This window comes from Lepidochelys kempii, chromosome 10, assembly GCF_965140265.1.
Source record: "Lepidochelys kempii isolate rLepKem1 chromosome 10, rLepKem1.hap2, whole genome shotgun sequence".
Lineage (NCBI taxonomy): Eukaryota > Metazoa > Chordata > Testudines > Cheloniidae > Lepidochelys > Lepidochelys kempii.
Window position 1 is genome coordinate 67710697 of NC_133265.1, and position 26866 is coordinate 67737562.

Below are 26866 nucleotides of genomic sequence, written 5' to 3' on the forward strand. Positions count from 1 at the left end.
ATTGTGTGTTTGAGTTAATCTGTACATTTTGCGGCAGATTCTGCCATCTTTACTCATGGTGAGTAGCACCTGACCCTGCCAGTGGTTCTGTCGACCTCAGGAACACTATTAATGGGTTAAGGTACTTACCAGAGTGAGAAGGAGGCAGAATTGGGCCCTTTGGGTTAGAATTGAGTAGAGGGCGGCATGTAGTTGTGTTGCCCCATGAGGAGTCACAGGAAGGATTTGCGGCTCAGAGGTACCCCTCTGACTGTTTCTCCACAGCTCATGTTTTGCTTCTCCTGTTCAACCAGCTCTGGTAGTAGGTGTTTGCGTGGACAGAGCTGTGGCTTTGCCTGCTCTCCAGTCCTCACAACTCCCTCTCTGCCTCTATCCTCACCTCCTCCCTTCCCACTTGCTCACAGTGGGTGAGTAGCAGCTGTATGGAGCCTGTTCTCCCCACAACTGTTCCTGGACTCACAGTGTGGATAAATCCTGTACCATGCAGTGGAATGGGGCCCTGTTGGCTCCTTACTCCCCTGCAGAGCCGCATAGGGCGGAGTGACAGTCTAGCCCCTCTGAAATCAGAGAGATCAGTGCAAGTATGAACAGACATTTTAGCAATGATCAAGAGTGGAGTAACTGCCCATCTTGGAGGACTACACCAATTGTCGCGTTTCGGGGTTAATCATTGTAATTCAGCCTGTGAACAGTTCACTATCAATAAGATTTGGAAAGAGTTGTTGTACGTAAAGTCATATGTAATACCTGTTGCAGGAGCTCTAAATATTTTTATGCTGTTTGTGTCATAGCTCGTATATTACACTTGCTTAAATGTGAACGTAATTTGAAATATATTAGTTTGTCTTGGTGATGCACATTACATTACATTGTGATGACGTAGATTGGGCTGTAAAATTTCATGCCAGAGCTTCCCCAACACTGTGATTTATATTTCATGTTATTTGACAATTATGTATAGCGAATGTAACAAAATTTTGAAAAGGGACACGTTTGTTGCAATACTTTTTAGGGTCAAGGAATTCTTTTCTAGAAGACAAAAGCACATAATTTATTTGTCTGCACTGGTGATTGCTAGTGCTACCTTCTGACTCAGTAGAGACACAGGCATATTTCTTGGAGTGGAGGAGTTTATTGAGTAATTTAGGGTTCTGAATGTGTTCATCATGAAACATTGAACAGGTGTGATTAATGTTCATGTAGAGCAAAACAGCAGCTCATTTGACTGTTCTCTTCACTCTACGCACTGCTCATTGTGCTGAATGCTCATTTCACTAGACTGGTTGCCCCCAGTAAACAGAGCAAATTCTGTTTAATTTAGCAGGAAGAAAAATGGTAATTATTACAAAACCAAATGTTTTTTATGTAATCAAAACAGGACATTTCAGGTGTCCCCAAGCAAGTTCTTGGGACATTTGGACTTCATATGAAAAATCAAGACATATGGCCTCTTTATGCATGGCCAAACTTTGTTCTCAGTTGTACCTCTCCAATTCCCTTCACTTCCATGGGGTTTGCAATGGATGTAACTGAGAATAGAATTTGGCCCAACATTTCTAAGTAAAGTCTATTTTTGATTCTCTGATGCATCCTAGCACAACTCTGACATAGTGAACAGTGGCAGCCAGAAGGCGTAGGCTGTGGCTTCCTGACCCCCAGCCTCTTAGCCCCAGTGGAAGTCAGAGTGGCAGGAGGCCTATTCTATGCTGCTGGCATAAGCTCTGCACAGTGTGAATTGTCTAGGGCAGGGGCAGGCAAACTTTTTGGCCTGAGGGCCACATCGGGTTTCCAAAATTGTATGGAGGGCCGGTCTCCCCAAACAGCCAGGCGTGGCCCAGCCCCCGCCTCCTATCTGACCTCCCCTGCTTCTCGCCCCCTGACGGCTCCCCTGGGACTCCTGCCCCGTCCAATCCCCCCCCCATTGCCTGATCTCCCCCCCCCACCCCCGGGACTCCTACCCCATCCACCACCCCCTGCTCCCTGTCCCCTGAGCACTCCCGGAACCCCACCCCTGACTTCCCCCTGCCACCCCATCCAACCCCCGCTCTCATTCCTGACTTTCCCCCTGGGACCCCTGCCCTATCCAACCACCCCTTCTCCCTGTTCCCTGACTGCCTCCGGAACCATTGCCCCTGATTGCCCCCCGCTGCCCCATCCAACCTCCCCTCTCCTTCCTGACTACCCCCCGGGGACCCCTGCCCCATTGAACCCCCCTGTTCCCCACTCTCTGACTGCCCTGACCTCTGTCCACACCCACATCCCCGGACCACCACCCCCAACTTCCCTGCCCTCTATCCAACCCCCCCTGCTCCCTGCCCCCTTACCGCGCTGCCTGGAGCACCAGTGGCTGGCGGCGCTCCAGCCGCACCACCCAGAGCACCGGGTCAGACTGTGGCTCTGCAACTGCGCTGCCCGGCCTCCCAGAGCCTTGCGCCGAGGCTGCAGGGGAGGAGGGAAAGTGAGGGACGGGCTGGGGGCTAGCCTCCCGGGACAGGAGCTCGGGGCCGGGTCCTGTGGGCCGTCGTTTGCCCACCTCTGGTGTAGGAGTAAAACCCAGGTGGTTTAAATGCACTTTGTGCCACTTGAGTAGCACACAGTAAATTTGTCAGACTGAGGAATGTGGCCAGTGTGTGACAATTGAAGTAGAGTTTCAGGGTATGTTTAATAATAATAATAGAATGATATTCAAACAGAAAGTGAAATAGATTGTAAAATGTACCATCCCATTGGGAAACAGAATATCCTGGGCCTGGTGTGGTTGGTACTCTATACATAGGACTCCCGTTAACTTGCAAGTGAATTGTGCACATGGAAAGCTTGCAGGATTGGGCCATTTGTTTGTTTTCTGCCCAGTGACTGGCAAGAGATGATAGGAAAGTGTTCTGGTTCTGTAGCAACAGAGAAGGAAAGATTCTGGATCTGACACTAACAGGAAGTAGAATTTGAAATGGGGAGTTAATGAAATCTGGCCTTACTCAATTCATAAAAATTCTTTGTTAGCTGCAGAGTTTTAATTTTTGTCATTTTTTTCACTAAACACTTTACACAAAAGATTTTAGATGCAAACTATTATAATTTAATTTTCTCATTATTTATTATTTCTCACTGTCAATGTGCATTTTACAGTTGGTCACTGATGGTCACTTTCCAATTTCATCCCAAAACATAATTTATTTAATCACAAAACTAATTTAAATTTGACCATACTATAGCTAGGACTGGTAGGTACCGCCTATTATTAAGGTAGCCTGATACTTCCCATTACAAGGCCTTGTTTTTGGTTGCTTATAACTTTGCCAAACGATGACCATTAGGGCTGAAATTTTCCCTCCAGATATCTTTGCAATGTTCTAGTTCCTCCATGCTTTGAAGCAGGGAGTTCACATAAGTCAGAGAAGGGGCCTTTGCATCAGGGATCCCTTTTACCACCCCCGTCAAAACCTGCCCAAATTTGGCAAAGTTATAAGCCAGTGAAAAATTGCAGTTCACACATGCCCAGTAGAGAATTATTTGATTTTTAGCAGCATGGTCCCACCCATCACAGCTTCTAGTTGTAACCCTTCTGTGGCAGCAACAAGGGCCGGGTTCGATATCTAGGGGATCCATTCCAATAACACAATGCCAACCGGCTCGAGCCCCCACCCACTGACCTGGGACAAATAGGTACCACCCCCGCTGGGCGCCTCCAAGAGGCAATACTTCCCCTCTCGCAAGCACAGAGTCTGAGTGTAGCAAAAAGCTACAGAGAGAAACAATGTGGCATTATGTTGGGGAAACACCACCAACAGGATTCATAACACAACCGATGAGCAAAAAAACCCACCCCAGGCAAATTGGGGCATGCCCTTTCCCTTTGGTTCTTGAGTCCAGCAACCCCAAATCACCCAAAGTCCCAAAAGTCCAATGACGCAAAAGTCTCTGTCCCTGGTCAGGGCAGCCCCAGAGTTCGAAAGTTTATTTGCAGAGCTTTACCTCCCAACCTGGGTGGAGATGGGAGCGGGGGTCAGAGGCACCTTACATGATCTGAAGCTGACCGCCCCACAGCTCCATAGGGCTCTGCTCCGCCAGCCGCCCCACGAATGGCTTCGCTCAGCTCCGCTCTACGGCCCACAAGCAGCTCCCGCTGAACTGCTCCACCAGCCGGTCCACAAACTGCTCCACGTCCCACCAGCAGCTCCCGCCGTCCTATGAACTGCTCCACAATATATCTTCGGGCTCCTCCACTACTTAACACAACGCTCAGTGATTTCAGCTCTTAGGTGAATTCAGCATGTAGTAGGGGAGCCTCAGTGCTGGTGCACTATTAGCCCAAAGTGAGCTCAGTGGCCTGTAACTAGACTTCTAATGAAATCAAAATTAGCTCTGATATTCCACAGTGGAGAGAGGAGGAAGTGCAATTAGCATGTAAGGCCCTCACCAAGGGGCCCATGCCACCAAGTATTAATACTTGTCCCCAACCTCTCTCTATTCACACAGTTTTGGAACCCATGACCCTTGCCTAGCGAGTGCTACTTAGTTGATGGTGAGTCCCTCCATCATAACAAAAGGCCAAGTACAGTTCCAAGCACAGTTCCCATAATCAGGGTAATAACAATTTATTCTTCCTGCCCCAATAACAGAGAAACTGGGGATCCCACAGCAGCCAAAGTGACCATTTGGGCAGCTATGGCCTCTTTCTAGGCTGGGTGGGTGTGCCTATGCAAATGAGATTGGCCCCTGAAGTTCTTTTCCACAACTTGCCACACCTCACCACCAGATGTCAGGGCGGAGCTCATCCTGACAGTGCTTACATAGTGCTGATCCCTCTGTGCATGCACCAGCCCTACAGAGTGCCTTAGCATGCTCCAGCCTAAGGCTGCAGTGGATCAGAAGGATTTTCCCTGTAATTGTGCTTCCAGGTGCTCGAGGACAGGGTGGGGCTGGGCATTGGAATTGAGAGCAGAAAGCCTGTCTCTGCTGTACTCTTAATGACGCCCTGGGGACAGAAACCAGGCTGGAGGGAGGAAAAGGAGTAGAGTGGGACAAGGAGTCTAGTAAAACTGGGACGGGAGAAGGAAGAGAGAAACTCATCCTGGGTGCTGGAGGAAGGGGAAAGACTGGGAGCCTATGAGGGAAATATGGGGGACTGGGACCCAGTTGGCTTGTTGTGGGGAGAACAATGAGACTGGATGTGGAGCTGGGGAGAGAGGGGGAGATTGGGGCTGGGTGGACAAGGAAACTGGACTATGAACTAATGCAAAGAACAGGGCCAGGAGTGTAGCGGGAGAGATAGATCTGACAAGGAGCTGGGGAGACCTGTGAGTGGCTGGCCAAAGAGACTTGGAAAAGAAACCACAAAGGGTTGGGTGGGGAGACTGAGATTGGATAAGAAGTCTGGGGAGGGAGACCAGGACTGTGAGCCAGTGGGTGGGGAGGGGAGAGACAGATTGGACAAAGAGTTGGGAGGAAAACCTGGGAACGGCTGGACAAGGAGACTTGAGCTGGGTGTGGGAAGGAGAAGAAACTAGGAATCAGACAGTGAGCCTGGAGGGGAAGAATAGAACTAGCTGGGTAAAGAGACTAGTACTGGGATGAGAAGCTAGAGGAGTGGAGACTGGGACTCGATCAGCGAGAGGACTTGGGACAAAGAGACAGGTGTGAGGAAGAGACTGGACTGGGTCAGGGACAGGTTGAAAAGGACGAGGCAGAAGGAGTCAAGCTTAGAGGAAATGGCCAGAAGAGGCTATGCCCACTAGAGCGCACTTCCCTCCAGAGCTTGGAATGGAAGATTCCTAAGTCTCACTATTCCTCTTCTGTCAGCACATATCTGTGAAACCCTCTGGCAAAGTATCTCATCCCCCATGCTGTTCCACATGGAGCATGGTGGCCTATTACAGTCCTGCTATTAGTTACTCCTTTAAAGGCTGAAGTCTGTGCAATGCATCTAAAGATTCCACCCCTCTGATGACCCACATGGGTATCAATATAATGCCACATAATTAGGGCCCTGCCAAATTCATGGTCCACTTTGGTCAATTTCACGGTCATAGGATTTTTAAAATTGTAAATTTCATGATTTCAGCTATTTAAAACTGAAATGTCATGGTGTTGTAATTGTAGGGGTCCTGACCCATAAAGGAATTGGGGGGGGGTCACAAGGTTATTGTAGGGAGGGGTGTGGTGCTGCTACCCTTACTTCTGTGTTGCTGCTGGCGGTGGAGCTGCCTTCAGAGCTGGGCAGGCGGAGAGCGGTGGCTGCTGGCTGGGAGCCCAGCTCTGAAGGCAGAGCTGCCATCAGGACTTGCGCAGAAGTAAGGCTGGCATGGTATGGTATTGCCACCCTTCTGCATTGCTGCCTGCAGAGCTGGGCCCTCAGTCAGCAGCCGCTGCTCTCTGGACACCCAACTCTGAAGGTAGCAGCGCAGAAGTAACAGTGGCATGGTATTGCCACCCTACTTCTGTGCTGCTGCTGGCAGGGAGCTGCCTTCAGAGCTGGGCGCCTGGCCAACAGCCACCACTCTCTGACTGCCCAGCTCTGAAAGCAGTGCAGAAATAAGGGTGTCAATACCACAACCCCCCTAAAAGAACCTTGTTACCCCTCCCCCCCCGCAACTCCCTTTTGGGTCAGGATCCCCAATTTGAGAAACACTGGTCTCCCCCAGTGAAATCTGTATAGTATAGGGTAAAAGCATACAAAAGACCAGATTTCACAGGGGGACACCAGATTTCACGGTCCATGACGTGTTTTTCATGGGGGGGTTTCATGGGCATTTTTCATGAGTGTGGAATTTTTTTCAGTTTGCTTCTTTAAAAACCTAGGAAGTTAAACATACAAAAACTGTGTTATAGGAGAATAATTACGTTGCAATTCAAGCACTCAAAAGTTAGGAAATTCCAGAATTATCAATTTCTTTCTAGGGAGTTCCTTCAGAGCAGGTTCAATTAGTGTGCAGCAAATAAGACCTGGAACAATGAGGAGTAAACAAAAGTGAGTGAGCACTGTCCATTGTGTGCACTGAATGAAGAAGGGATCTTGTGGAAAAAATAGCATATGATAATGTAATTAAACACAATATCATAATACATAATCTCAACGGGGACAAATTAAGGAAACATTAATTCTGGCATTTTCTAACTTTTGAGTTCTTGACTCATACAAAACAAATAATTGGTTTGGAAACATTGTGCCCCAGAATTCATTATGTATTTCACTTAGTAGCTCACAAAAAATGTTCAGTGCTATTTGACCAGCTCTCATTACGTAGTCTGTTATGCAGAGGAACTTTGTGTTTCTGTAAGTGGTTGCCTGAAGAAGAGTGTTTGTGTGTGTGTGTAACGCATTTTAGAATGTAAGGCTTGTTCACTGTGTGTAATGCATGAGCTGTTTTCTTCTCTTCTTTATTCCCTCCCCAAATGGAGAATGAACCAGTAACTCTACAGAGTGAAATCCATTCAGACTTTTCTAAATAGCCATACTTCTGTGAAGGAAGAACAGTCTATTACTTTCTCTTCATCGGAGTTTCTTTTGTTGGTTGGTTTGGAATTACTCTGGGACTTACGAGACTTGCTTGCTTTCCTGATCTGTCTTGGCTTGTGTAGAAAAACTCTGGTTTATGGACATTGGCTATCCCATTGTGTATTGTACATTTCATTTCCCTGAGATCCATTTGCCTGATGGGCTGCTAATTGTATGTCTTTATTCATAAAAATCAGTGAGAGAGTTTTGTTGATTTAAGTGACAGCCTGAGTCGTTATGTTCCAAATTTTAACTGGAAAAAATTCTTACTCCTATGCTAAAATTCCCTATAAAAGAGGCTGATGATACTTCTGGTAGATCTAAAACAAAGCTTGGTCTCAAACTCAACAGTGTCTGTCCTGTTTTTTAAATGTGTCTCTGTGTTGCATAGTACAGAAGCTTAGTATATAATAAGTATTTTCATTTGTAGTCTTAGGCAATGAGGTCAGTGCAAGCAGACCCCTGTGTCAATTAAATTCACCATGGGTGTGAGGATCTACCTATGCAGAGTTCATTGCAGGCTCAGAGCCTGAGCTCACTTGCCAAGCTAGTTACTTGCCACAGAATACCAGAAAGCAAGGATGCTATATAGACCCCCTGTTTTATGTTATTTGAGTATGATTTATGCTGTATATTCTGTTTGTAGATCAGCTTTTAATAATAATAATCAATAATCTCAATATAAAGGCTATATCACAGGATAATAATAATACAATTCATTTTCATTCAGATCAGTGGTCTTTATTCCTGTATCGTTCAGAATACTGCACTGCTGGGTGATTATCAAACAATTAAAAATAGCAATAAAAAAGAACACTGAATAATAACCTGTCTTTGAATTAAGAGCTACACCAAAAGTTGTCTGCCTATGCCGGATAGCTGAGACATTGCTTGAACTGAAAATAAAGGGCCAAAGCATGGCTGGTTCTTGTGAGTAGTCCCACATAAGTCAGTGGTACTACTCACGTAAGTAATCTGAGCAGGGTATGGTCTAGAAAGTAAGTCAAATGAGGGAAAGCAAACACTTCTATATTTGTCCAGCTTTCCTCTGTAAAGACATGTCATGTACTCGAGTGTAATCAGACACAATCAGAGCAGTGTAGAAGGCATCATGTAACTTGCTCCACTAATGTAATGGCCTCACTGCCTCTGCAAAGTAAAGTGTGATCCAGGCTAGGGCATCACTTAGAATACAGGGGTGAGAGCCAGGACTGATAACAAGTTGGATAGCGCCCAGCAATAGCTTGTATCAAGAGAAAGTTGTTAGGACAGTATTGGGGGCTGGTGTATTTTATTGCAATGGGAGCTGATTGGAAGCTCTTATACAACTATTAATTTAGGTTAGGGCAACTGGATTAAACCCTGCCACAAAGAGACCATTTTTCTACTCATCTTGGGTTTTGATTTTGTTAAGATAATGGTGCCCCAACATGCCAAGGTCCCAAGTGGTGTTGGCCATGAATGCACAGCCATGTAATATTTCTGTTGGACTTCTTCTTCTGTTAATTATTATTATTATAGTAGCACCCAAAGGCCTCAGTCAGGCTCAGGCACCCTTAATGTGTTAGGCTCTGTACAAACACACAGGATGATGTGGCCCCTGCCCCAGTGAGCTTTCTATCTAATTTATGACAAGATACAACATGAAAGTGAAATGATGACAATAACAGTAAAACGCGCACAGGAACGTGGGCTAGTGATGTGCACACTGGTCACTGGCTAGAACCTGACTATAAATTGCTTGTTGGTTGACATAACTGGCAGTGATACTGTGAAGTGGGTTATCTTTTCCTTCATACTGTAGTTACAGGGAATAATTGTGGGTGTAATTTTATAATAATAATTTTATAGCATAGGCAGATAATGTGATCTATAAAAAGCTATAAGCAAACAAAAAGCCCAAGATTTCCAGACAGCTACTAGAGGGGAAAAGCAGACTTGCGGTCTCTGCTGTTCAAATCATTTGACTCCAGAGATTGCACCTTCATAGCACCATAGATGTGGTGAAGTACTGGCATTCATAGGCAATATGCGGTTTGGATGTGCATTGCAATAGGATACTTAATATTCATGTTGCCGAGCTATTTAAATAAGATACACCCTAAACAATCAAGTTAGGATTTAGTAAAACAAACACTCGCAATGCTTTCATTTGTTAAATTTATCAGGTTCTGATAAGACAAAGATAGAAAAAATAAAACCTTCAGTATTTATTTCTCTCAGACTTGGATGCAGGAACTGGGATTCAAGACACCTGGGGTTTGTTCCCATCTCTGCCAGTGACTTGCAGCAAGTATCTTAACCTCTCTCTGCCTCAGTTTCCCCATCGGTGAAAAATGGGATTAATAGTCACCTAATTATTGCAAAATGCTATATAAATGTTAAAGATTATATATATATGTGAAAGAGGAGAGATTGCAGAAGTAGTCTGTATTCTCCAATGCACAATCGACAGCCAGTTCCAGTCTTGCGCATGATTCATGCCTTACTTGATGTGGAGTCATTGCTAGTGACATTAGAGCTTCCATTCATGAGCTCATAGGAGTTATGGAGTTTCATTTATCTAGTGTCCTTTATAGGAACAATATTTTTAATAATTTCAGCAACTATTCAACAGTCTAGTCACTGTCCAAAGGCAGCATGAGAATCATCTTGGTTTTTGCCTTAAACCAGTCATATGTGTTTGACTCAAAGGCTGTATCCTAACAAATACCCTAAAGCTACAATAACTTAAGCTTCTGCCGCAGGCTACGCAAATATAACAGCATTCCCAAATGTTGGTGCTATTCTGTGATTTATGTAATTTCACCCCATCCCCTACTCTAGGACATCTCTGGGGATTCTGCTTGGAGATCCAACATTAGCTTAGAAGAAGTGTCAGCAACTGGTATTTCATCGTCTTGAGTGGCACCAGTCTCAGCTGATTTTTTTCCTCTCTCTAATGATTCATTATCCTTTTTATTTTATAAAACTTGCCATAAATGTTTCAATGTTAAGGCTTGTCTGCACAGAAAGTTAGCATGAAAAAGCTAGGCTGTGATTTTGAAGTCCAGTAGCTACTCATGAACTCCGCGTGTGGGCACTTCCTTATTCTACGCTGAGAGAACCTTTTTGCAGTTTAGCTTTAGTACACGTTGAAGTGAACTAGGCTAAATGGCACAAAGGCATTTTTAGTGTGGGAATATGAGTGTCCACATAGGGAGTTAGTGCCAAATAGCTGCTGTGCTTTAAATTTACAACACTAGCTTCCTCTGTAGACAAGCCTGTAGTGAGTTCACTTTTCCACTCACAATGTATTTAACTTTTAACTATGCTGGGCTGGACCAACTTAAATTGAGCAGCTTTACTGCATTGTGTCATGCCACCCTTTCTCTGCCCCAGTCTTCAAGTTTGTAATAAGAGTGTTTCATGCAACTCCCTTTGGAAAGCATTCCAGGAGAGCATGAATATTCTAGGAGCCTTTTGTAAGTCTGCTTTATAATTAGACAGGAGAGAGACTACATTGTTCCATCACATATATTGGGAAGCTGATGAAGATAAGGATGTATTTTAGGTTCTCACTTGTATTTGCATAACAGTCTCAGAGGGGACTCAGGAATGTGGCTCCCCCATTTTCAGTCCTAGGGGAATCTGGGTGTGATCTTACTGTCGCTGAGGCTCTTTCTGAAATCCAATGTCCAAACTCCCACAGGATCATCTTAAATTATCATCTAAAATTGAAGTGATCCAATATGCTGAAAAGTGAGTGCCAAATTTATTACGTGCATCTGAATGTTGTGTGTGTTTGAGATATTTGACAGAGGATCATGACCAGTCCTTGAGCTACGACAGAAGGTGGAATATTACTCCAACACAGCAAGATGCAGGATAATGATGACTTTAAAAAAACAGGAGTCCATAAAATAAGCAGTCTCAGGCAGGAGATACAAGATGCTAGTCATGTGCGCCTTGGTTTTTAATGGGAACGGTGGTGACCTAATGCCAGGCATTTCTTTCCAGCTTTCGTGCATGGTAGTGTTATGATTTTTGGCTCATTTGATTTTCAGCTGTAGAGAAAAGCTACTAATTAACCTTCAAAGATACAGAAATAGTATAAAAATGGTTTTGGAATCTCTAAGTACAGAACCTGGAGTAGCCACTTCCTCTTAAATTTTTATAGGCGTTTGTATGCTTTTAACAGTAGGAGTCCCATTGATTTAATGGGAACTGTGCCACTGAAAAACCACTGCACACCACTTTGGAAATACAAGGGCTCGTGTTCCAGTAAGCATGTGGAGTATGTACTTTACAGTGAGAACCAGAGACTTTTTAAATTGTTAGATTTGGGGCCAGATCTTGGCTCATGCTAAGTTCCCTTTGCACTGATATAAAGCTCCCCTAAAGGCAGAGGTAGCTAAGGATTCCCATGGCATGGGGAATTCTCGGTTGATGTGGAGCTACCTAGGCTAGCTCTTTCCATATCCGCTCATCCCCTCCATTATTAATGTTACTGTAGTGCCTAGGAGCCCTAGTCATAGCCCCGGACTCCATTGTGCTAAGTACTGTATAAACCCAGAACACAAAAGATGGTCCTGTCCCCAGAGAGCTTACAATCCAAAAGCTCACACTGCTATGCCTTGCCAGCATTATTGTCCATGATCATAATATGAATTGGGAAGCCACTTATAATGAGCCCATTTCCTGAGGGCCTTCTCTAACTAATTCATTTGTTGGCTGGATACAGGGCAACCACTGGTGTAGGAAGGCTTCCAACTCCAGGAAAAGGAGCCCTGTTTGTGCATACAAGCATTACGCTTGGCCCAGTGATTTCCAGGAGTAGCTCAGGCCCAGCAGAGAAGCAGCATCATGTTCTTTCCCTGCATTCGCCACAGTAACACTGATGGTCCTTGCTTATCCTGAAATTTGCCTCTGTTGCTGGTAAGAGTGAACATTTGCCTGAGTTTCTGAATGCAGTCTCAGCTCATCATTGCCTCTGGGAGTGTCCCATTTTCAAACTCCTCAGTTTTTCTTTGGCAGCTGGAAATATTGTTTTGAGCAGCAGTAGTGGCTGGGCTGGTCCAACACATTGTTGTGTATGCCCACTTTGTCTCCCACGAGGCAAGCAAAGTCCTGTTGTGGTGCCAGCCTTCCCAAGTAGCATGCTAGCAAACTGAGCACCCCCACCAGAACTTTGGGCCATACCAGGGAACATTGCAGCAAGTGTGGAATATGCCGGAGGTTCTGCTGAAGGAATGTGAAACAGGAGCTTTCAGGATTACTTGATTGAACTAGACTAGTGAAGTGGGGGCAGAATGGCAGAAGTCATAGGGTGGCTTCGCCTGGAGCACCCTCCTTCAGCAGGCCGCAGCATGACAAGCGTGCCTGTCTTAGTTTCCCCTTTCCACGGCCAGTGCAAAGGAACATTATTTCTTTGTGTCTGATACAAAGCCTGCCTCTGGGCATAATTTATTCACATGCACCAGTGCAATACTTCCCCCAAACCTTGTAGTAAAACCAACTTCCAGTAGCCACAGTAAAGAAACCTTTTTCCTGTTCCTCTCTCCACAGACATCACCAGCAAGAGTCAATAGCAGCACTTGTTCTCAGTTCCTTTGGCCTCTGATCCAGGGCACCACTCTCTAGGACTCCCTGACTGAGATTGACCAGTCTTCCCAGTGCCCTTCACTCAAGGCTTCAGGCCTGCTCATCCTGCATGGTTCCACTCCCGCAAACCTCCCTGCCTGGGAGTCATACCCCTGTTCAGGGGATCCACCCTCCTGCAACAACCCTCTTGCTTCCAGAGTTGGCTTCTTGTGACCAAGCTGGATCTTCCCCTTTACCTTGGGGCCACTGCCCAAGCCGCCTCCTAATCAGGGGTCCCCAGCTTTGGTCAGTTTTTACCAACAGCTTTCTCCAAACTCCTCCAACTCAGTTACAGCTCTGCTTCCAAACTCAGCCTCTGCCAAGTAACTCCTGGCAGGTCTTCCTTGCTGCTTCTCTCTCCTTTGGGTTGCAAGCACCTCTCACCTGCCCCTTCCTGGTTCCCTCACGCTGTGATTTGCTAGGTCTCTGACTAACCAGGTATCCTCCTTTCTAGGGCCCCCAGACCGTCTTCTGAGCCCCAGTTGGGGTCAGCTGACCAGTCACAGGTGCACTGGCCTCTTCCCTCTTAGGGCCAGTGTCACCCTGTGATCGGCCCTTGACCCTCTTAAAAGACCAGAGTTATAGTCACCCCTAGCACACAACCCTACAAATTTGCCACTTTGAAGCACTTCACAGATTACGCCCAAAGTCTCACTGAAACCAGTGGCTCAGGGTGCTCAGTGCTTTCCAGGATCAAACCCTTCTTAGAGGCTGTGTGCCCTGACCAGGGTCTGTTTGGCTTACAAGGAGAGGTAGAGTCATCGATTAAGTGGGGTCAGACAGGCCCCTGGAAACCTGTCTTGTTTCTAATGCTGGAGGGCTCTTATTATTGTTTGTTTATTATTTGTATCACCGTAATGCCTAGTCCCGAATTCAGCAGTTATTTCATTGTATTTAAAGGTATAGTCATTCATTACCTTTTGGCTATTGATTGCAATTCAGTTGATGAAAAACCAAGAAGCAAAGAGATATTAAGTGGCTGAGTAGTTAATGTGTTTTCCAGGGCTCCTTAGCTGTATTATGGTTCTGACTGTAGTATTTTGCACGCTGATGGAATACTTATATATGAAATTAATAAGGATCACATTTCATTATGTCCAAAATAAATGGTTATATTTAAATAACCTTCCTAGAGATTGGAAATATAAAAACTGTAATGTAAGAAGGTGATTATTTCAGAAGAAAATAATTGCAGTGTTTGCTTGAAGTATCCTGAACATTTGGAAGCATTTTATACTTTATGCTAAGGAGAGGTAAACCCGAAACTGATAATTTAGCATCTACTGTAAAAAGGCCTCGTTTCACATGGAAAGAAAAAATTCTTCAATTATTTTAGGTAAAAATTATAACCCAAATATTCTCAAAATACTGTGTGAGTGTTTCTGAAGCAATGTACCACTGAACTTCAGTGAATAGTTACCATTATTTTCTTGAACCCACTACAGTGAAATCCATCTCATCAAACACATAGCATAAGGGTAGACTTATCTACAGAATCGAGTGATTGAATATGAGACTTTACTGTTCCTCTGGGTATTTGGCAATACCAGGGCAGTTTGCTAGGAGAAATGTAAAATGTGTTTATCCTACATTATGTTCATGGTTTTGTGATAACTTTGCAGGATTTGTTCTTCTTTTGCGAAAGAAAAGTTATGTTTTTTTGGTCTCTCAAGGCACTGGGCTAGCAAGCCTTATCAGATATTCACCATTCCTTTAGCCTCAGCTACATTATTTTTAACTTTCTGAGGGCCTGACGCTGTTTATATTGAATCAAATGGCAAACTTCCTATTGAATTAAATGAAAGTAGGATTAGTCTATCTTCCATCTCTCTCTACATTTTTTCATGGACTTCTGATGTAGAAACCTACTTCAATGCAACCTAATAGCACCTGGGTGTTATTGTAGGTAATTTAAAGGACAGATTAACCTGTATGGGATGTGTCTGCAGAGAGTGTCTCTGGGTAGATATTGGCCAATGTGGTTGATCTGTGCAGAAATGGGTTTGCGGCTTTATGATGTTTGGATTGGAACATGATGGATGTGGAAAGGGGCAAGGTCTAGGGGCTGTCAGGTCTCTGTGGCATCATCCCCCTCCCTTCCAGAACCTATGGGGGTTTAAAACTCAGGACAGTGTTGATCCCTTTTGCACACTGACTCTTCCTCCTTCTTTGGTGTGGCACATGATGGAGTGGAGAGGCCCAGTATCCAGAATTATTAGACCCCATGGTCTGTTGGCTTCTCCACTGGTTTGCCATTGGACCTTGGGTAAATCACAGGTTTCCCATCTATAAAATGGAGGTAGTAAGACCCACCCACCTTTGTAAAGCCCCCCCGAGATCTACAGATAAAAATAGTTATATATGTGTTAAGTGTGATTATTGTTAAGGGGTATTTCAGGCAAACAAAAGCTTTTTTCTGTTGGATTGTCCTGTTTGATGCTGGTTTGGTTTATAGTTTTAACTTGGGACTGTTCCTGGAAGGAATGATCTTATATTGCAAGTTACAAGCAGACCTTGTTATAATTTTCTCTTAACTGGTCTGTAATTGGTTAAGGGTTAGTGTTATGTAGATGATTTATTTCCTGTAAATCCTACCACTTATTAAAGTTGTGACCTGCTCTAGGAAATGAGGTGTGGGCAAAATGAAACTGAACAGCTGGGGGTATGTAAGGTTTGCCAGGGGAAACACAACTTAGCAAATCCCTTAAGTCTGTCCAGTGATTAGGAAATAAAACTAGGACAACAAAGTATAAATATGTACTTAATGTACTACTGACATTTTAGTTGTTTTTGTTAATAGAAAATAATTTACCAATAGCAGGAAAGATTTACAAGTCCATATGTAGGTCTTAATAGCTGCATAGCTCAGCAAACAGACTTGGTGTATTATACTTAATAAAATAACACATTATTTTTAATAGAAAAATTGTGGAACCTGTTAAATATTTTCTGAGACACATTTGACAGTTTTCAGTCTAGTTATGTGATGTGATAATTCCCTGGTGCAAGATGATTTCTAAAACAGTTTCTTAATTTTCCTAGGGGAAGAAATTGTGATTGCTATACCTCATGGGAGCCGCAGTGTGAGACTTACACTGAAAGGACCAGCACACCTTGGTATGAACAGTTTTATATATTATTACTAGACAGAGAATAAAACCAGAAACTTTTATCTGAGTGCATCCAACTTGAAGTGTTTTGGCAAGGTCAAAGCCTTGATTCCTCTTCCCCTTTTTAATTTTCAACCCAAATTGTTCATACAGAACATTAACATTACATTGATTTTGGCTTGTTTTCAAAGAAGTTGGTTTAAAAATCACAATGGTATGAATATATGTGTAGTTTTGGTTTCTTTATAATGCTGAACTATACAAGAATTCTTGTATAGAGTATCTAAAATAAAGTACACTGTTCACGAGACTTGGAAAAACTTCCATCAAAACTGTGTTCAGTGGAGGACTGAATGGGATTTAGATCAACCACACTTATATACACCAGTAATAGGCACTATTTACAGATCTTTGAGAGAGAGAGAGAGACGACTGGTAATCGGATTTAGAGCCCAAGTCACCAGTTCAAACCCAGAAAAGGCTGATAATGACCCAAAATGGGTTCCATGGCCTCTGTGAAATGAGTAACGTGATCTCAGACTAGTTCCCCATGGATATGTGTTACAAAACCTACCATTATTACAACTGGGATTAATAGGTACCTCTCTTGGCAGTCTTAGCATAGAGGCCAAAGAATGACTGACCATGGAGTTTTGAGGGCTTGATCCTGCAAAAGGTGTTGAGCATTCTGCCCTTGATTCATCAAAGCACTTAAGCACATGCTTAACTCTAAGTGTATGAGCAGTGTCACATCCCTAAATCTGCTGCTCAGTAAAATAAATAAATGAAAAAACAAAGTCTGAGCAAAGTTAAAGAATGCAAAGAAAACTAGTAAAGTAACTTACAAAAAGCCTATCCTGGAACAAAGCCAAAGGAGACTCCACGTGGCTCCCGCACCGGGTTTAATCCTGGGAAATGGGGAACACTGGCCAAATAAGCACCCTCTCCCACAGCTGGCCAGTGGGTGCCAGAGACTCCCAGGAGGAGAAGCTACCTAGTGTCTCCCTCACTTGCTACTGTGGCTGTCCCTCTTTCACCACCGACCTCAACAGGTTCCCCAAACAGTTGATGCAGGTGTGTGGTACTTCCTCTCTAACTGATGTATAAAATCTTTGTGTGTGTTTCCCACCTTTCATCAAGAGTTTGGTGCCTTTGTGAAGCATTTATTTTCAAATGTTTTCCGGGTGGCTCTTGGTTACATTTGTGGTTATTACTTAGAATTCATTTCTTTACAAATGAGCAGTTTTTCCATATCGAACTTATCATTTAAATGGAAAGTGTGAACATCCCCGCAGACAATGAAATAAACTTTTTAATCTGATATTTCAAACAATATTTTATTAGTGAAATTAAAATATTTTAGGGCTATTAGTCTGAATCATGATCATTAAAAGGACTTCTATTTCTGTGAGAAGTGTAAACAGTGAGAATTAAACATATTTTGCCTCCGTGTATCATGCGTTTCTTCGAAGACAGTGGTTCCGCTGTTTGTGCAGGGAAAGCCCTGGCGGGCCAGACTGGTTTGTTTACCTGCCACGTCGGCAGGTTTGGCCGATCGCAGCTCCCACTGGCCGCGGTTCGCTGCTCTAGGCCAATGGGAGCTGCTGGAAGCGGCGTGGGCTGAGGGACATACTGGCTGCCGCTTCCAGCAGCTCCAATTGGCCTGGAGCAGCGAACCATGGCCAGTGGGAGCCGTGATCGGCCGAATCTGCGGACATGGCAGGCAAACAAACCGGCCTGGCCTGCCAGGGGCTTTCCCTGCACAAGCAGCAGAACAAGTTTGGGAACCACTGGTCTAAGACAATGTCATCATGGTTTTATTTAAAAGACTTCAAATGACATTAGGTTTAAATTTTGCAGCTGAGAACATTAATGTAACCCCTGAGTGTAACTTCGAAAGGTTTCATGAATGTATAAAATAAGCTATTCTTCCTCCCATACTGTCTACAAAACAGAAACTTCTGTCAACATAAATGATATTGCTTTTTTAAAATGTTGCAAGAGCTATTTAATGCAGTGATCATGATTAGTTCATAGCAGAACTATTGTTCTCTGATTTTGTTTTAGCCTGTTTTAGTTGTTAGTACTTGTAGAAGGGAGCTGATTGTTGCCTCAGCTTCAATGAATCCAGTGGAGCCAATGTTCCCCAGCTACATTGCTATTTTTAGCACACTAGCTCCAGTTGAGCTAGCCAGTGTCTGTCTACTCATGCTGAGAAGCACACTCCCAGCTGCAGTCTAGACATACCTTTGGGGTAGAAAGCTTAAGGGAGGCTACTTTTTTTCCTCTTACCCTCTCCCCAACCAATCCCTCTGCAAATCTGGGAGGGGTCAGACACATTTAAACCATTAGCTCACACTCCACATTCATTTCACTTATAATCTTAAATATGACAAAAGTGAAAAAAGTGAGTGCTGGGCAGAAACAACAATTTTTCTCACTCTGTGGTCAAATCTTTACAGTAGAGACACTTGGAAATATGCTACTGAACAATCTGCCTGACCCCCTCCTGTGACTGAAGTGTGTTGATGTTGTAAAGGTCACTTAATGACAGAGCCAAATGCTACTCTGTTATTCTCATGCAACTCTATTGACTTCAATGGGAGTGTGTTCGCATACTTATGGGTAGAATTTTAGGAAGACTTATTTAAAATACCAGACACTGTTCTGTTATTTGAGGCTCTTTTGTCGGTTTGTTTTGGGGTAGATTCTCTCTCTCTCTCTCAGTTTTATTGCCACCCATGTCAGAGTGTCTGAGCGCCTTCTATGTAAAATCAATAGCAGTAGCCATGTTTCTAGTGGACTTCATAGAGTCTGGCATTTCTCCCTTTTAGGGAGTCAGAACTCTGTTTGGGGTACATTTTTGTGCAGAGAGGGGAGAGGAAAAGAATTGTGAGAGGTTTGGGAATGAAAGGGGGTTTTGAATTGTGATTGCCACTTATGGTGGAAAGACTTTCTCAAAGAAGAAGGCGTTGCAGCATTTTATAAAGATGATCAGACTTTGGATTTGCCTGATCTCCTCTAGAAGATAGTTCCACAGCTGGGTCTCCTTGACAGAGAATGCTATGCCCCAGCTTTCACATGTTTCATCCTGGTCTCTGTGATCTGCATTGTCCCAGAATAGCACAGCTGTCATGGTGATTCATAGACTAAAATTTGGTCTTTCATGTAGCAGGTAGCAAATTTCAAACAAAAAAGTGCTCCACAAAATTGGTTTTCTGTCGGTATCCAAGCATGCTGGAAAGAGTCCACTTTTTTTGTTTATTTTGTGAATAGTTTAAGATGTATGACATATTATGAAGCAATCAGGAGGGGACTCCATTTCACTAGTCTCTTTACTAACACATAAAGAAAAGGAGTACTTGTGGCACCTTAGAGACTAACCAATTTATTTGAGCATAAGCTTTCGTGAGCTACAGCTCACTTCATCGGATGCAACACATAAGAAACCCTAGTCCCTGTTCCCGGGAGCTTACAGTTCTCATAGCCTCACTTTTTAATGCCCGCCTTTTGTGAATAATGCAACAGGCAACAGCATTGTCACTTTGCACCTGATTGGTTTATGAAATAACATTTTTTGTTTTGTTTTGGAATAAATTATGGGTTTTCTAATAGTTGTTTAAAGAGCTTTAGAATCAAAAGAAAGACAGAGAGTCCTCTGAAAATAATCCTCCTGCAGAAGAAACAGGAAAACCAGAAGCTAATATTTTTACAAGTGGCTAATGCTAGATAACTGAGTTCATGAACTTTGGGAGAGTGAGCTTAACTAGAAGAAACTGAAAGATGCTGTATCTTTTCCCCCTTATGTAGATTTCTACTTTAGATTATGCTACTTGCATTAGTTGAACTATTAAGTATTTAGCCATACATACAAATATTTGTTTTTGTTCTTGGCTAGTATTAAAAGAAGTAGTGTGCAGTTTATAATTGGAAAAGAATAGCTGCTTTTATTCCAGGGTCCCATTTCCCCCATGTGAGAATAGTCTATGCAGAGGAGAGGAAACTCCATTAATTTAACATGTAGAATTTCCTGCGCATCCTTACGTTGGGCATGGAATAGCCATCACTTATGGATTTCCCCCTATTTAACCAACATATTCTCCTAATATCTACGCAGAAGATGGGAGATCCACACAGAGCTTCCTTGTGAACGTCCCAAGCCACTGCAGAGCTGCTGATCAGTACTGGCTCCTGTGCTGCTGAGCCCTAAGGGCTGTAGCCTGCTTCTGAAAGCACAGGGAGCCATTTTTCCAGGGGATCCCACAACCACAGCTAGCCCCACAAATTCCCCTCTGGAAAGAGAGGTTCTACGGTGTGAAGGGGGAAACAGCACAAGATAGTACAGCCCTGGGTCCTCAGCATACTTGATAAAACCCTTAAGGCACCAAAACAGGTTAACTCAGCCTTAGCCTATATAAACTTGGACTGCTTTCCTCAGAGGTTTGTCAAGGAGAGAATCTGTAGGAGCCCAGCTGGGTTTCCTACCCCATCTGACTCTCTGAAGTTAGAACTCTCCGCTCCCCACCCTGAAAGGCTCCATGGGTCAGGGCTGGGGGAGCATGCTCTGGAGGTATAGCTTCCCACTTCTGCAGGAGCACAGGGCTCAGAGTTCTTCTGAGTTTTGGGTGCGTGTTTGGTGAACTCTTTTCCTACCATTCCCTGTGGACTCCTTTCTCAGCTAGCAGTTACTTACTGTATTGAAATCAGTGGGAGCACTTGGGCAGGTAATTGTTCCCCAATAGGAATAGGGGGTTCACAATCGAAGTCTATGTGGGTAGTAACTTTATATACATACACACAGCTCTCTAGATGTGAGTGGTAAATGTAGGGCTATTCTAAATATTTGTTTTTCAGAGAGCCATTTGCTGAAGCCCCTGGAAGGTTATTTGTAGATATTTCCAGATGCCTAGATGGTAGCCTGAAAAAAAAAATCCTCAGTGTTTTACCTAAGTGTTTTCAGAGGTAATGTTATAATGTTACGTCAGTTGTTTGATTTTACTCTGTATGGGATGCTTAAGATGACAAGCAGTGGCTTAGGCTGAGTGAGAATATATTGCAGCAAAGGTTATCTATTGTGCTGTGGAACACTTCTTCATCTCACTGGGTGACACATTTCCTTGGAAAATCTGAGTAGCTAGTTCTAAGTTCAGCAGAGACCTGCCCCTGAAATACAGACTGTCTCTGCACAGCTGTATCTTACAAATTGTTAAACACATTGAATTCCTCTCTGGTGTAGCTCTGTAGACTTTAATTACATTTGCTGGCATTGCACCAAGGATGAATTTGACCCACTGTATTTTCGGGATTGTCAGTTCCTAGCCAGTATTCTCCATTTGACCTTTTTTGTAAATTGTGTTTAATTACTTTATTAAGAAAAGCTCAGAGACTGGAAACGTTAACATACTGATTTGGCTCAGCTCCTTGGATGGATTAACCTTCAGGTGTCTCACGTCTTTCTCTGATACTCGGGTGTCTTTTTTTATGCTCTTCTAAGGCCTGATTCTGAGAGGTGCTAAACACCTGCAGTTCCCATTGACTAGATCAAGAGTTGCAAGTGCTCAGCAATTTCCCTTAATGAATTTCTCTAGTGTAGCCATGTACTCAGTTCCTGAAAAATAAAAAAGTCACTGCTACCCATAAATAGGTTTTTGTCTTTTTCTTAGCAGAAGTGAACCTCAAAATGTACCAGTATCTCTGAAGCCTGTGGCACACAGTCTTTTCCCGAAATTATAGGAAAAATACTCAAATAAAAATAATAGCTGGGAAAAGACATGAGAGAGAAACTGAAATAAGAGTTAAAGTATTATAAAATATTTGTTGATCTCTCTGTGGTTATTTCTTATCTCTTCCTGGTTGTAATTGCTTAGAAAATGGGGCTTTTTAATTTCTGATCACTTTTTTGATGGCTCTCAAAATAATTATATTCAACTTCATGCTACATTTCTAACCCATGACCATGCTGGAATTGTTTTTTGGAGGAGTTTCTTTTACTGAAATTTCTATCAAAGCATGTACAGGATACCCTCACTGTTCTATCCATTAGAAGAGTAGAATACAATCTTTAGAAAGCATTTGGTGGGCACTGGTTAGATTAATACAGATTTTATACAGTTTTACACGTGTAGTTGTTCAAGGATATGACTGCTTCTTCTAAAGTGACAACTGTATGTCTCCTTTTTTGGTTAGGGATACAAGAAGCTACTTTTGAGTCTAAAAAGAGATTAGAAAATGAGAGAGGCTGCTTCAGGAATGCATCTCTTACGTGAAAAGGAGTGTCCAATAGCCATTTTCCTTACTTTTATTTATGATCTAGGTAATTCTCTAGTGTTAACAGTCCAAGAGCATCACTGCCACAGAAATTAAGTTGAAATTTACAGCTAGTCTATTAGTCAACTCCTAGCTTGGTTTTAGAAGTTTGACTTCTGCAGGAAACTCCCCTGAGACAATGCTGGTCACATGATCAGGGTAAGTATGAGCAAAATAGTAACTCTTTAAATAATTTGAGTATAATAAGTACAGTAACAAAAAGTTTTATTGTATGATACAGTACAGAATTTATTGCACCAAATGACAACACTTTCCTGCCTTGTGCCTAGATAGCCATCAAAATTCCACAACCTGTAAAATGCCAGTATTTTAGACTAACCTTTTAAAATTTAATTTAATATAACCCTGTATTTTAAGGCAATTTTAGCATAATTTCAGCTTTCCTTGCTCCTGTACAGTCTCTGAGAGTAATTTAACACTCTTGGATCTTATTTCAGTAATGGGATTAGGAATTAAGGGTCTGTTCCTGCTCTTTTTGAAGTAAATGGCAAAACTCAAACCACTTCAATGGGAGCAGGATCAGACCCTGTCTATATCCATATTGAAGAAAACTTTAACCAAAATGCTTGGATCTGGTAATATTTTAAAGTGCCTTAACAAGCTACCTTTAATCCCTCTTGAACATAGGTATGTATTTTGTAAAGTATCCTTTTTATTATCCATCCCTTTTTTTTTTTTTTTTTTTTGCCATTTCTGTGTGACTTATGGGAAGTTGTGTGACTCAATCATGCTATAGGCTCTGATTTAAAAAAAATCTCCTTACACGGTTCTGTCTATGTACTTCATTCCTCACCTAGACACCACTGCATTCCCAGGTCTTTCTAAAACAGAATCTGAAAATGGCTATGAATCAAAGGGATTTTTTTAACTAGTAAATTAAGAAATAGGTTAATTTCTCGACACTTATTTCATTTTGGGATTTATTCAGGATTTTAATCCAAGGCTCCAGATTGGGAAGAGTTAGTATATTTACTGTGGCATATAAACTACATTTCTTCGTGAAGGGTATAGGCTCTTGTCACCAAGAGGCCTTTTAAAAAAATTATTTTCATAATTTTTATCATATAAAACATTTCTGTTAACCCACAAAGTAAACATAGATCTTAACATCTATTTCAAAGTAAGTCTTGAAGCTTTGTTTGCATGTCCACCAAGTCTCCAAAAGGGCAGATTCTATTATCTCATTAAGGCTTAGAATGGCTCAAAAAGCTATTTAAATGATGTCAATTCTTTTTAAAGAAATCTAAACTAATTAACTGTATCCCTTAAAGCAAATATTTTTATTTTTACTGTCTAGATGTAGTGAGCCAAATTATTTCCTGTTCTAACTCCACTGCTTTCAGTGGACCAGTGATGGATTTGGTCCACTGTACCTTATCCAGATTTCTCAGTTGACTCTTGCAAATGCTCTTCTTCCTGGATATTTTGTAAGACTCTAGCTTGGGCTTGTAGTAGCACCTTCACCAGGCATTATGGGAGACACTTTACAGAAGACATTCAGTGTCGGAGATTATGAAGACAGGTCCTCAACTACACTGACCCATAGTCCCTTTGCTGCTGATACTCTTAATTGTTCGGTGGGCTGATAAACCAACTCATGAGTGCTGAGGAGTGAATTATATAAATTCAGTTACTAATCGTTAAACAATTGCCTTTTCTTTTCCCTGAAACATTCATTGTCCACCAATTTGCCCTTTCCTATGACGACTACTTTTCCTCTGTCATAACTGGACTGAAAGGACGCTTTTGACAGGACCCTTCTAGCCTGGTTAAGGGCCTACTTTCACTAATAAACTTAGGTCACTAAAGAAAGGAAATAGGCACTCCATCAAATGTACAAATATGTGACAAAAATGTGGTTTAGGAACATCAATTGTCCTTTGCATATTTCTTGAAAAAAACACAAATTTCTATGTTGCAAAATAATTGCTTTATCCTTTAAGATGTTCGGAGTGGAGGAGAGAAGTTGGCACTTTGGACAGAAAAAACTGAGAGGTGATTAATCCAAAGTCATTTTAAAGAAGATAGTAGGGAGAAATGACTTAATTAAGATCCCTTAATTCCTCCAGTCTGATCTCTTGTGGCTTGTCTACACACACAATTTGTATTGCTTTAACTGTAATGCTATATATAAGGTAGTACAGCTTCCCCACATATGGACATAAAGGTAACTTCATAAAGGTTCTTATACTGGTATAGCTATTCCAGTATGGGAAGAGGAATAAACTTTACTGGTATAAGGCACCTTAAACTAGTATAACTGCATCAATGATAGGGGTTGTTCTGGTATAACTATTTCATTATAAATCACTTCCATAACTGACATAGTTATGCAATACAAAATCTGTGCATAGACCATGCCTTACTCTGAAACACCCCTTCAATAAGAGCGTAGCCAACCCCTGATTCCAACGCATGCATTCAATATTACCTTTCAGCACTGGCACGTACCATGTTATGGGGTGCCCAGAAGTTTTCCTTCCTTAATATCTTTTTCATCCAGTGTCGGACAACATAGGACAGTCAATATGTGGGAGTTTTTTCTGTATTTTGGAAATTGTAGCTTACTGGCTTACTCTGTTTCTAAAGAATGCAAAATAGCAGTGGAAGGGTTTTTATCATCACCTGTTCCAAGAATATGACATCCCTACTCGCCTAACTCTTTGTTAACATAGTAAATATTCAGAATTATGTTATGGCTTTCAGATGCTTAGAAGGGTAAAGATATTGAGGTGGTTGTCCATTGATAGTGGAAACTTCAAGATGTAAATGTTTGTATCAACACCTGCAGTTTGTCACACTGAATCTATCGCTTAATACATAATATTGAGGCAATTGATTTGTGTTAAATGGTATTAACAGTACTTCTCTTTATATCCCATGTAAAAGAATGGCATGATCAGGCAGATAATTATTGTGTCCAAAGAATGCTGAGCGAACTACTTCATGAATGTATATATCATCCTACAACACAAAAGCTGAAGTGTTCTCTGCTCATGCAATTTTCCTATGCACACACCTACTCCTTCTTGCAAGTCATGATTTGTTCAAATTGCTTTCTGACTTACTTGAAAATAAAAAATATACTCTGTTTGACCTAATCAATTATATGTTTTATTTGTTAGTTATTGAGTCAAAGACACTGCAGGGAGACCAGGGAGAACACAGCTTTAATGTCCCTGGAATATTTATCGTAGAAAACACAACTGTTGAATTTCAGAAGAGTTTGGATAGAGAAACTATAAAAATTCAAGGACCTCTGGGAGCAGATTTCATTATCAAGGTAGGATATGTGTTTAGGCATGCTGTAAGCTGTGTCTGCCAATATATTTGAAGTATATTGGGACGTAAAGCAAAGGCGAGTGAAGATGTTATACTTAAGTGTATGCAACTGTGCTATAGTTACAAGGCAATTTGTATATTCCCTTGTTCTTTATATGTTTGTTCTAATGGACCACTGCATATAGCACTGAACTTGATACGTCCTTGATACGGCCTTGATACGTCAGTCAGATCCGCATGGGCACACTCCTGTATGTATTTCCATTGACTTCAGTGGAGGTCTGCATAAGTGCAGCAGTCTGTGTGCACAAACCTGATTGATTGCAGAGTCAGAACCTTATCAGCTTTGAATAAGCCACTGAGAATGGTGAAGGATTTTACACACAGTTTTCACACAAGGAAAGATGCAACTAATTTCTTCCAGTCATTATGGGAACCTTGTCCATTCCTAAGGATCTCCACCATTATTTACAATGGCACAAAATGCTGTAAACACTTTTTCTGGCATTCACTCTGGTGGTGAATTTAGTGCTCTATCTTAAAAGTAGATATATGTATATTAAAAGGGGGGATTGAATGGTGCATACAGATATCAGAAAGGCAAGACTGAGATGAACTGGAAGAAGCAGGTTAGTTGGGTCTAATCTTTTTAGCTTTCTAGGGCCTGCTTATCTCACAAGGGAAGGGAAGAGAAGGGAGGTATCAGGGAGCACACATATTAGTTTTTGTTTTAAATTTAAAAGTTTGAATAAACTTAAATTCTCAAAGTGAAATTCACTTGAAACTAGTGAATTTCACATGATTTCATTTCAAAGCCATGTTATAGCCCTGATATGAGATAATTCAAGTTAATAAAGAAACTGCAGGATTGGTGAGTTTCCCCTCCCCCAAAATAATATGAAACAATCCTAGCTTCATTCTCTTAAGAGACTGAATTTTGTGTCTGAAGATTCCCAGAATCATCAGATTTACAAATTCAGGTCGGTGCAAATCAGGAGATTAAAGACTACATTTTTACGAGTGTGGGCGA

General features: G+C 42.3%; 1 protein-coding gene across 7 annotated transcripts in view; it reads left to right on the plus strand.

Annotated features, from left to right (window-relative positions):
- ADAMTSL3 (ADAMTS like 3) overlaps positions 1 to 26866 on the plus strand; it is a 279320-nt gene that overhangs the window by 169359 nt on the left and 83095 nt on the right. For all 7 annotated transcript variants that reach the window (XM_073304072.1, XM_073304073.1, XM_073304071.1 and 4 more), the window contains exons 8-9: positions 16160 to 16234; positions 25680 to 25837. In XM_073304072.1, coding sequence (XP_073160173.1) covers positions 16160 to 16234; positions 25680 to 25837 — 233 coding nt within the window. The remainder of the gene's footprint in view (positions 1 to 16159; positions 16235 to 25679; positions 25838 to 26866) is intronic.